We start from the raw sequence: 12,542 nt of genomic DNA, 5'->3' as shown, positions 1-12,542 counted from the left end.
TTTCGTGTGAGGTCGGCATGATCATAATTATACTAAAAGAGAAATGCAGCTTTAGCTATAAGGTTTGTTATTGATGATTTTAGTCTCTGTGGTACTTCCAAACAGTGCGACAGGGATGTAGATGTATATGTAATGCAGTGAATAAACATGCAGAATAACTGTTACCAGGAGTTTTTGCTGTTACACAGTACAGTGTATAACATTATAGTGTGAGGTTGGCAAGTTCACACTAAAAGAGAAATGCGCGCACAGCTTTATAGGTTTGTCATTATGATCTCTGTGGTACTTTTAAACAGTAATACTACATGTATATAATCACCAGTATGATACACACGATATTTAGAGCAAATGTGAGACAAGTATAGGCGTCTATAGACATAATTATACTGACCAAAATACGCAAGGCCATAAACTAATTTGACTAAGCTACGTCACAAACACTATTATTATATATAGTCTTGTTGTTGTATAAACTGTGAAGTAGGAAATGCACTATCCAACACCACAAGTGCATGTATTCGTACACTCCTGGTGTGGTTAGATATAGGTACATTTCCTACTTACACACTATTTAAACACACTGTTTAAACACTAATAAAACATTACACAATAACTATCAACAGACATTCTGTTAATTTTCACCTGCAAATGGTGCATGTCAAACCAACAATGATGAATAATGACCGCTCTCCCTCATCCTGTTTATATAAACAGGATGCATGGGAATGAGCATAACTGTGGCCTTACAACCAAAGCAATCATTGTCAAAAAGAACACATGCATGCAGGATGGGAGTTTCAAGTCAACTTCTACTGACATTGATCCTCTTGCTCAATTCCACTGCTGGTAAGACACTGCTTTTTTTAATAAATAATACAATGTGAGGACTGTTGTGTCAATAATATAAATGCAGGAATGTATTCAGTTATACTGATGGTAGGACATGCTGCTTCCAGTGCATGGGTGTTATTTAGCCTCGATCCCAGGCCATATATATATGCACTCTTTTTTCCTTCAAGACCTGTGAAGGAGACTACTTATGAGTTAGCTGTGCACTAAAAGCGCTATATAGCTGTTTGAGAGTCAGAAAAAAGCTGGCAAAACTGCATGCAATGAGATCAGAGTTCACAAGAAGGGCTGCAGTGCTGGCTGGTATATACTGCCAGCCAGCAGCCCTTCTTGTGAACACTCCATTTTTAATGATCTACTGGCAAAATACTTACGAACAGTTGGCTATCCAAATGCTTGCTCGGCTCTGTGCATGTTTTTGAGAACCTCTTTCACCGTAAACATTTGGGAACCAACTTTTAGCCATTATACAGAGGTGACCTTTGTAGGAAATGTGTTGTACACAAAAAATGGGCTGATTTATATATTGCAGTTGGCCGGCCGTTGAGTGTGGTATAATATAATTTTATCATCACTGCATGGGTATATTAATTAATAGGTATATATGGCTCAAGCAACCAGCTGTTACATGATGTGAATCACAATCTAGGCTTTTGTTCCGGGCCTGGGTTTTTTAAGGTTAATCTATTATGTATCATCAATAATTATTTTTCTGGCATTGAACAGGTATGGGTCAGGTCGAATGTTACAGTACAGCAGACTTCAGTTGCAGTAGTGAACGACCAACATTAAGAGTCGCAGGTCAGGACTGCTGTGATGAGGGATTCTTGTCCTTCAATACAGGAGCCGATATCTGTCAACTGTGCTCCGGTAAGATTCACAGTATTAAAAATGTGAATTAAAGAGGGGACTGTGCTCTTTTTAGAAAATTTTAACTCATTTTTTAACTAGTAATATCCTTTGTAGAGCAATGTGCTTAGTAGTCAATATGCATGCTTTGCTCGACTATATCCCTATAGCTGGCTGTGCTGATCCATTCGACTCCAGCTAGTATTAGTTTCATAATAAATTTATGATTTCTCTCCATTCAAATGCAGGAAATGTGATTTGCTCGGCTAACATTGGCTGTACTGATGGCTTTAATGCCAGCCAATCTCTGAGTCGTGGCGAGTGTTGTGCTACTGGTGGGGGAGTGGCTTACACAGACAGTGCAGGAAGATGTTTACAATGTGAGTCTATCTCTACAAATTACCGTATATACGAGTTATAAATTTTTCGTACGGTGCACATTTTGGTAGCTAGTTTAATTATTCGTCTGAAAATTAAGTTATAGTTGTGACACATGCACGAGTGCCACATGGGATATATTGGCTCAGTAGTGACTTAGGCCCGAGGGCCGCAGGCCTCAAGATCAAAGGCACTACTGAGCCAATATATCCGATGTGCGCACGAGTGAGCTGTGTAACAACTGATTTGTTGCATTCCTTGTGCATTCTTTTCCGTGTACACATCACTCCTTTTATAGGACAACTAGTTTCAACTACTTGTGGTGGCTGTGGAATGCACCAGACGCATGAAAAACGTTTTCTGCTTACCACTGAATCTGTTAACAGTGTTATACTATAAAAGGGACCGTTTCAGGTTACTGGGTGGAGGGTGGGCTTTACGTAACTTCAGCCATACTATGCCAGTATCTAGATAGTGGCACAGTTCAAGGCTTGACCTGTGCCATATGGCAGATACTGGCACAGTGTTTCCTTTGATCTGCCCACTCAAAATGCAACAATGCGCAATAGTCACCACCTTGAGTAGGGTGAAACTTTTTAATACGAAATAAAGTGGGTAATTATTATAGTTAGTAGGAAAATTTGTATTGACGAAAATTCCCTGATATACGTTATTTACTATCGTGTTAGACTAAAAAATATCTTGGTTATACAAGTAAATAGTTATTGCTCTTTTTTAAGGTCCTCGTTCCATCACTGGTTGCTATAGTGAGGTCGAGTGTAACGGAGACATCATTTCTGTAAGTTTGATCGAGTCAGCTACTGCTCAGGTTAGAGAGTGTTGTCTCAGCACTGCCGGACTCTCCTATAACCTACTGGGACAATGCATCGACTGTATCGGTATGTAATCTCTCAATATAGGTATTTAATTTGAGGCCCATTAATCTGGCTGTATTATATATAGAGGGTGACCTGCATACAGGGGGTAACCACAATAATAACATACATGTAATAGTTGTACCATAGATATCAAGGGTGTATCGGATTTGTACTACCGAGGGCAGTTCTATGTATTCCCCGAGGGTGCAGTCCGAGGGAAAACATACAACTGCACGAGGTAGTACAATAACAATATATACACACGCAGATATCCATGGTATAGGTAGCTTGTACTATGAATACCAGTAGAAGCAATTAGAAGCTGTTATCCAACCATTTACAGCTGAGTAGTAGTAAACACTCTTTGATCCCTGCCGTGCATGCACTGTGCACATTTTGTGTGCGTGTGCTTGCACTTGACAAACCACATTTACAACTTCAGACACCCGCACATTTTTTGCTTTTCACAAAATTTTTCTCGGTATAGTATTCTTTAAAAGAGAGGGTCCTTAAAGGGTAGGAGGGCTTCAGGCTGACCACAGCCAATGTACCCTAGGGTATATGAATTAATGTACACCCTAGCAGGGTACATGGGATTTGTACTCTGGAGTATCCTGAGAATTTCAATGGATATTCCTTAGTGTCAGAGCACATCATGGTACAAGTAACGTTCTACCAATTGCAATATCCACAGTGTATGGATTTCTTGAAGAGAGGCTAGAAGCAGTTGAAAGGGGACAAGGCTATATGGTTGGTATTGGGTACATTAAACGACCTGACTCGGTTACCAACCTTATCAGAGGAGACATCCTTGTAGCTGATGATGGGACTGCAAGTGAGGCTAATCGTCTAATTTCTTTGTGTTAATGAAATCTCTCCCAAAAAATTGTTTGGCTATTATTTTAGCTTTATTTTTTGCAGGTGTGGGCATAGATTTTCAGATCAGTTCCGACAGATACACAGTTCGTCCGGGTGTGAATCAAGAAATCATTGTTACGTATCGGGTAGACAGTATTGCTCAAGAGCCCATGGAGACTGCCCAATTGCAACTAAGTATTACTACAACGCCACCAAGGGGATTACTGGCACGTGACACATTGGATCTGATTGTCATTGACAATGGCTGTAAGGATTATGTAACTAAAATAATGTTTGTGCCCATACCTTGATTATAATTAGCCTGTATATAGCATGCAATGTGAAATGTTGCTAAGATTGACCAAAAAGTGTAGAAACAAAAATTCGGCACGAGTATAACTCCAATCTGTTACAACATCATTCACATGACTGGACATTTTTCGCAAATGTTTTTTTGCTGATAGTGTTTTCACACTTTATTTAACATGTTTTATGTTAATGTAACAAATTTGTTTTTTACTGTATATATAACTGTCACCACTGTAACACCTGTAACACCAGTCACTACTGCATGCATGTAACGATTGTAACAACCGTATAACACTATAGTCACCACTGTAATACCCCCTTTTTTTGACAGAAAGTGCAAAACACTTATTACAACTTTTACATGCTTCTATCCTTGAAAATCCCTTGAAAATCATTCATCAAGCCATCAGATATGTAATAGACTTCTGTTTCCATTTAAGCTTCTATATAATGGCTGCGTGGGTTAATTGTCAAAAATTACAAGCACAACAATAATTATAACAAAGCAAACTATAGTAATATAATTATATGTAAATCTCCTAACACAGTTAACTATAATATACTAAATGCATATTTTTTTCAATGTTCTCAACAAGATTTTTGTGGCAGCTAGTGAGTGTGTGGATACTTTTGTTATAACAATTACCGTATTACTTTGCGAGCATCAAACATGTGTAAACTGCATGTGCGAGAGTTAATCAATTCGCAATAATAAATCGTAACACCTAAATTAGTACTGGTAGATTGCAACGGATTTTCTGTTGATTTGGCTCATTCATAAGGTTTTTACCACAACATTTTTGGTATTAAAAGTTATTTTATTTGGAATAAAAACAACGTGATGTTTTATAGTAATTATTAATTTTTATGTTTATTAACGTATAATATAAGTCAATTGGTGCCTTGGGATAATTAAGTGATTACAAAGGTCATGTAGTACACAGTACATTGGTTCAAGCAGCTTTATTTACTCCTCTTATAGCATCGGCTACATTAGTGTCATTTATATATAGAGCAATGGATTTATTTGTATGTGTCTTGTACAATGCACACACTTTTACAGCTGGTTGTAAAGCAGAGGTATACCAGAATCATTCTTGGCCCAACACGGCACTAGGGTCTACTGCACTGTCCCCTTGTCCATGTGTAGAAGTATTGGATGTGTTTGCAGGGAATGTCAGCAGACAGTGCTCTGGATCAATCAGTGAGGGAGGTATGTGGAAGGATGAGCTTGACCTCAGCAGCTGTGAGACTACACTTTCAGACATATCCCGGGAATTGTGTGAGATTGCACTAGTAAGTGGTTTGAGGAAATAAATATTATCTGTTGAACAACTGCAGGACTAATTCTATATAATTATATATATATGTAGCTAACTGTTTCAAAAAATACAACTAGAACAAGCTAGCTGAATTCCTTTTCATTTCCACTTACTGTACTGAAATGCTATTCTGTTTTTACTAGGGACTCTCAACAAATAAGACAACGCAAACATCCAATCAGATTGCCAACATCACATCCAGACCACAAAATCTGACTGCAAGTCATATCACCTTGGTTACTGCAATAGTAGAGCAAGTAGCAGCAGAAGCTGCTATCAACCAAGAGGTGAACATTATGTGATAGTTAGTATATATAATTGTGACAGGCTCTAGGAAAACCAGACTATTGGAGCAGACTAAAATTTTGGTGATTAATGTACCAAGTGATAGAGCAGAGCATTGCCTACACAATGATATGCTTAGTGTTCACATACCTTTACAGGCTCTAGGAAAACCAGACTATTGGAGCAGACTAAAATTTTGGTGATTAATGTACCAAGTGATAGAGCAGAGCATTGCCTACACAATGATATGCTTAGTGTTCACATACCTAGTTTCATACCCGAGTTATGCGCGTTGGAAACTCGAAGCCGTAAAATGTAGTATCGAGAAAAACGGCTCTCAAAGATTGCTTAATTAGGAAAAATAAGGTAATAGCGAAAGTTTGGACGAAGCGTTTCGATGGAAAGAGTTGGATTTAGAGCATCAGATTTTACAGAGAGGTAGTAGAAGGACTGTAGATACTTATACATCAATAACATTTTAATTGAGATTTTATACTGTAGGCATAAATTTAGCTGTAGCTCAATACTAAATTCTGCTCCAATAGTCTGGTTTTCCCAGAGCCTGTCACAATATGCATGGATATGAGGTATCTATTATATAATTATAGTGTCCTAAATCTCGAGGGCTTGCCCGAGAGATGAGGGACACTATAACCATAGATACTGAATGCACATGTACTGATCCCATGCACTTTTCATTGGCTATATGTACTAGCCGTACCTCATGCAGGAAAAAAGTGTATCTATAAAAGCAGCAAGCCTTAGCAACAGCTTTATTTTTGAAACTGCCCTGTTCTGACAGGGTGATTTCTGCTTCCCTGCTAAAAAACCTTTGTATTGGCCCTGAATTGCCCAGCTTCAACATTGTGGATTAACTACATGTATGACTCCACCTTCTGCAGGAAGCGCTCTGCAACAAACGAGCCCAGCCCCCTTTTTTGCAAAAAAAAGCTCAAGCTTCTCAGTTCTGTACGGCTAGTTAGCAAGGAACAACTTGCTATACACTATCGTTCCCAAAAAGACACTATATAGAGTCTACTGAATAGGCGTACAAACAATTTTAAAACATGGCTTCAGAATAGAAACAGAAGTCAGGAAGACAAAGTTGACAAATACTTAGACACAAAAACCTGCTTGTGACAATGGACAGTTAAAATCATTAGCTCTCAGTATTCCTCGTAGAGACAAGAAAAGTTACAGGTGAACCCTACCAACCAGTAAGCGCTATAAATAGAAACACTAAATAGCCCTATTATAGTTGCAGCTACAGCTTCATTTGTACTGTATAATAATACTCAATTTGTACTTAACTTTATACCCTCAAGTTTATAATTCCCATTTTTGTACACTCGGTGTACTTAACTTTATACCCTATATAAGCTTATAATTCTCTGGGAGACTATGAAATTATGGCTAATTCCCTGCTAAACACACACAAGTGGGATCTAAAGCTTGCCGAATTTTTACATGTTTAGGTGAGAGACAACTATCTTCAAACAATCAACAATATTCAGCAAGCCGATGCTGACGTCATCTATGAGAGCCAGATGGTAATGAATTCATCAACAAGGTATGCAATAATGCATGTAGCCAACGTAATTAATGTTGTGGGACTCCCTAATTCTCTTTGCTATTTACCTTCAATTCCCTGCATGTGTTTATAGTTGCCGAAAGCCATTTCATAATGAATATAGTGGCTGTTGATCAATAGACTTAGTCAACACTGTATTAATTGTTATAGCAAGCCAGTTTAATTATGCTATATAATCTTTGCCATGCAAAATTTATGTTTACGCTATATAGCTTTATTATTTTACCCTCCCGGTATAGGATTCTTGCAAGCCTCGAAACATTTGTGGTCAATCTCAATACTTCAACTGTTTTCAGAAACTCCACAAGCAATCGAACTGTTCTCAGTTTCGAAACATTTGCTATCACAGTGCAAGATTTAGACCCTGACAGTTTCCAAGGCCAGACATTTGCTGTTGATTTAGGTCCAGTTGAAGAGGCAATGAAAAATACTGGCGTTATCGACCAATATGCTTTGATGACAACTAATGCTGATAATAGATCTGAGATTGATTCTCTTAGTGAAGACACAGAAAACTCAACTGCCTCTCTACGCTTAAGCCCTTCCTTGTTTGAAAAATGCCCTACAATAAATCGTACTTCACTTTGGCAGAGATTAAGTTACTCTGTTTTTTTGTCTGATGTGCTTTTCCTTCCTGAGAACAGAAGTACTAATCGGGTGGGATCTATTGTGGTGGCTGCAAGACTAGCTTGTCTGCAGACCAACAAGACAGTACCAATACGAACTAGCTTTCTGATCAGGATGACGGTATGAGCAACTTAATACTCTGTATAGATTTATTACATTATTTGTTTGTAGGATAATGTCAATAACAGCAGGTGTGCTGTGTATAAGACTAAAGGTAAGTGCCCTTGGATAGCAGTAACACATGCAGCACTATTGTTAAAACCAATAGGCTTTAACTGGATTGGCACTACTCTTGTAGCTTTTTAGCACTTTTCACATAATTATATTATCGGGTGTTTAAACTGTTATATCTCTGCAGAGAAGAATCACATCTGAAAACTGACTGCATAGCTAGTTTCTAGAGCTATTCAGTGTTTTGTTACTCTCGTTCCCTGGCTGATTTGTCTCTAAAATAATACTAGGTCGACTCCCCGGCCTGATATTGATTGTATCTGGGCGTGACCGGAAATTGTGCATTGTATTATATTATTTTTGTGCCATGTCACATCAGTGATTAAGTGATATATGCACTGGAAATTAATGCTGCTATAGTCCGAGATAATAGCTATTTTTTGTAGAGTGTACTGCACAGCAATACTGTGTCTTAACAGGTAAATGTTTAGAAGCAAGGATCTCAAATAAGAGCTTCCAGAGAGGCTTAATACTGCATTGGATGTGCCTGCTAAGCCTTCAGGTGGCATGACAAAGATTGTGTGTTCACATGCAGTGCATCAAGAGACAATAGAATCCTGACGTTACTGGCCATGCAAGATAGCAACTAGAAGTGTTGGTAGAGCTATATCCATCTCAGTATATAGATTTAGTACAGGTAGTTCTATAAGATCGGTCCCTAAGAAGGACATGCACGAGTGTCACTGAGGCATCCCCTTTCAATGAGTTCGCACCCATCAGCTAGTACGACGGGGGTTGGAGGGAAAAGGCTTGATTTTGCTCCTGTATTACAATAAATTCACTACACATTTTATACTCACAGTGATGGTACACAACGCCAGTGCCAGTGCCGTAATGTCACACCTTGATCCAGGCATGATCCAGGTACCAAGGATTGAGCTATAGTTAGTGTACACTTTTCCAATGATGAAAGGGTATTATTGATTTATATCGCTCACCTTAATTGACAATACATCCCAGGCCCAGCCACTTGTGGACACCCCTGAGCAGAGATCTATGGCCAGAGTCTGAGGGTAGACTCTATATACTAGGTGTATCTGAAACTTTCCAGCAATCAATGGTCCTATATAATAGTCAATCAAAGGGTAGCCACTGATAGCAGAAACTTCAAAGAGAATGGCCAGTAATTCAAAAAACATTTCGCGCAAACAGATAGACAACCGCTAGCTGCATGCAGCTACTGTCTTCCAAGTTTAATGTCTTAATTCCTACATTCTTATCTGTTGCACTCAGCTACTCTGTCTTCCAAGTTCTTGTCTTTCTACATAGATTCTCATCTGTTGCACTCAGTATATATAATTATACTCTGCCTTCCAAGTTATTGTCTTATTCTCATCTGTTGCATCTATTATAATTATGTACATGCGAATTACTATCCAATAATTCATGACGATATAATAATAGAAACAAGGATTGAGAAGCGAATAATCATGCATGGTTGATTATAATTATAGTGTCTGGTGCCAGGTCCTTTGATATCCGAGGAAAACGTTACAAATAAATATCTGAATAACTGCAAACTTATGAAGATATGCCACCCACTAACTCCACCCACTAACTCCACTCTCTCCATTCGTTTTGTGAAATCACCTCTAAAAGCATAATAAATTTCGCGCTATTAATTTGGTCAAATGACGTTGTGTCTTCTGTTAGCTAAGTATTTCGTGGACCTAATTTTCATACTGGATCGAAAACAGTGAAAATTAAGCACTTTGAGATGTATCGCTATACAACATAAATTATAATGCATGGTGGTGTATGTTTGAAAACGAAAAAAGACCTTAAGAGTTTGCAGTATGGTAAATGCAGCTTTAAGAAGCTCACAAAAAAATTCTGTCATTTATTAATGCCGGCTATTTCAGATCAGTTTGGAGCTTGGGACACTGCTGGATGTAGAGAGATAACCAGTTCCAATGGGAGAAAAGATTGCGAGTGCAGACAATTGGGCCACTTTGGAATACTCTTTGTAAGTTTAGTAGAGTCTACCTGGCAACAATGGCAATATGCATACCTGCAACCTTTTGTATCTCCTCATGGTTACAGGATTTGAATCCAACTTCATTACCTGAAAAGCTTTCAATTGCTTTGAGCACCATCACATACATTGGTCTGAGCTTGTCTGTAGTTTGTCTTCTGGTGTTCATATTCACCATTTTTGTCAGCAAGTAAGTATAATAATTATAACCTTATTACATCAACGTTAAGTTTGAAATTTCTAGGAAGCTACTCGCTGATAAACAGAATCAAATCCTCATCAACATTAGTATTTCCCTGATGTGTTTGTACTTCACCTTCCTCATTGGAGGGTTCGCTGTTGGTATCCCACCTATCTGTGGGTTCATGTCTGCCCTCTTGCAGTACTTCTTCCTAGTGTTTTTCTCCTGGATGGCTGTAGAAGCTGTCTGGCTCTATCTCAAACTGGTAGTAGTAACGGGATCTCAGTCCCTCACCTCCAAGTTTATGCTGAAGGCTGGACTCTCAGCTTGGTGTAAGCAATCACTAATAATTATCGTGTATTGTTTATCTTGAGGGATTGCTTGTGCACTCATGAGTTGATAGTGCATTCAGTGATTCTTGTGTGTGTATAATGAGGATGCTTTGTCCATGCAGTGCTGCCCTTTATGATTGTAGTCGTCAGTGCTGGAGCAGGATACCAGTACTACAGCAACCCATACTAGTAAATGATTTATATAGTAATTCCAAAATGAATGTTTGTGAAAGGAATTATAGGCTGATTTTTAGCGTGGGGGAGGATATACTAGCACACTAAAAGAAGTTCCGTGTAGTTCAAATCATTCACTCTTGTTACCTGAGGCACGCGTGGGCGGCCACGGGTATAGTAGTAGTATAGTATATAGTGTGATCCTGGACCTAGTCCACTGTGCATGCCTCATGTACCACTAAAACTCTGTTCTCACAGCATGCCTCTAGTCTGGTTTAGTTTTATTGCTCTTGAGTTGCTGTGCTAGACAGCTCAGTCATACATCACTATACATGCACTGCATTATATCACTCTACTGGTTTCTTTATAATCATGTCACCAGCCGAGGGTTTGCACTTTAGTGCTCCAGTTATACATTTTTATGAATAGGACATGTGTATATTCCATCGATCACATACACACATCATTATTCATTCAGCTGTCGTCCTACTGAATGGCCTTTCTATTTTGGATTCATTCTTCCTTTTGTCATCATCTACGTACTCAACTGGATTGTGTTTGTTGCCATCATGGTGTCCATTTGCAAGCATTTTAGAAACCTGCAGTCACTTCGTGAGAGCTCCGTACGTCAACAGTTGAGGAATGTTAAGGAGAACTTGATCATTGCAATGTGCCTATCGATTGTACTTGGCCTGGGTTGGGGCCTTGGACTAGTATCAACAAGCTCTGGTCTTGTAGAGCTGTCATTCACATTCCAAGTGATATTCTCTATCTTTGTGGGTTCTCAAGGTGTGCTGATTTTTATTCTATATGGTATTCGAAACACTAACTTCCGCCAGCTATGGATAAAACTCTTTAGTGGCTGTAGATCAAATACTGATAACTTTGTGTCTTCTGAGAAAGGGAGCACTAATCCGCGAGATAATTCTAGCACTGTCGGAGAGGAATTATCGAGCATGAGCACATTATCAAGCAAGCAGTATTCCCTACACAATGAAGAAAAGAAATAACTCAAAGGGACAAAATCATGAAAGTAAATAGCTGAGTTTTTAGCCGCTTAACTTAACTTCTAGATCTAGTTAGTTATAGTATATGAATAGAAGGTTGATTATATGCCATATAATTATATAGATGCTGATTTATGTTATACATGTTACAGTACTGAAATAAAGTTGTGGGCTGCTAGGAAGACAAGCATAATTATAATTTATGTAGATGGTCAATTATCCTTTTTACCCTTGCAATTATTCTGAGCATAATTTATCAGGGCCTATACTCCTTCCCTTTACACTAGTTGTGGAAAGTATAACTAAGAATTTACTATAGAATTCTGGAAAACTAATGAATTCGCTCAAAACACATGTCTATTATTTTTATACTATTATAAACGGGTACTAATTTTAGCGAATTTTAGCAAATTTGTAATTAACGCTAAATGAAGTCCACAACTAGATCTAGAGTAAGGCATCTATAATCAGACACAATGCATGTTCAGACACTCATTCTAAGGAAACAAGCAGTGATAAAAAGTTTTCTTTTGCACAATCTGATCAAGCATGTGTTACTATGAATGTATGTGCAAAAAAGAATTGATAAATATCAACTACTAAGTCTTCAAAAGCTGAAATGTGCTAGATTTAGCGTCTGATAAACGGTAAGAACGGACAAAAAAATCTATCATCAGACACAACCTATACCTTTTC

The 12,542-nt window shown here is 38.3% G+C and overlaps 1 protein-coding gene across 1 annotated transcript; it reads left to right on the top strand.

Annotated features, from left to right (window-relative positions):
- The first annotated feature begins 743 nt into the window (after positions 1 to 743).
- On the top strand, positions 744 to 12,041 carry LOC135335912 (adhesion G-protein coupled receptor G6-like). Its single transcript, XM_064531615.1, has 16 exons — positions 744 to 846; positions 1,576 to 1,719; positions 1,947 to 2,078; positions 2,817 to 2,975; positions 3,649 to 3,789; positions 3,876 to 4,079; positions 5,185 to 5,417; positions 5,587 to 5,730; positions 7,204 to 7,298; positions 7,559 to 8,066; positions 8,118 to 8,160; positions 10,040 to 10,143; positions 10,221 to 10,342; positions 10,397 to 10,665; positions 10,788 to 10,854; positions 11,318 to 12,041. Exons 1-16 carry the CDS (start codon positions 789 to 791, stop codon positions 11,847 to 11,849), a joined length of 2,955 nt encoding a protein of 984 aa, XP_064387685.1. The 5' UTR covers positions 744 to 788; the 3' UTR covers positions 11,850 to 12,041.
- Positions 12,042 to 12,542: the final 501 nt, after the last annotated feature.

The sequence above is a fragment of the Halichondria panicea genome, chromosome 5, assembly GCF_963675165.1.
Source record: "Halichondria panicea chromosome 5, odHalPani1.1, whole genome shotgun sequence".
Taxonomy (NCBI): domain Eukaryota; kingdom Metazoa; phylum Porifera; class Demospongiae; order Suberitida; family Halichondriidae; genus Halichondria; species Halichondria panicea.
Note: the sequence above shows the minus strand (reverse complement) of the source record. Positions and strands in the feature narration are given on the sequence as shown.

Coding starts and splice junctions, on each gene's coding strand:
- LOC135335912 (XM_064531615.1), top strand. CDS start 789: ATGGGAGTTTCAAGTCAACTTCTACTGACATTGATCCTCTTGCTCAAT. Junction 4,080..5,184: donor GATTGTCATTGACAATGGCT/GTAAGGATTATG, acceptor ACACTTTTACAG/CTGGTTGTAAAGCAGAGGTA. Junction 5,418..5,586: donor AATTGTGTGAGATTGCACTA/GTAAGTGGTTTG, acceptor TGTTTTTACTAG/GGACTCTCAACAAATAAGAC.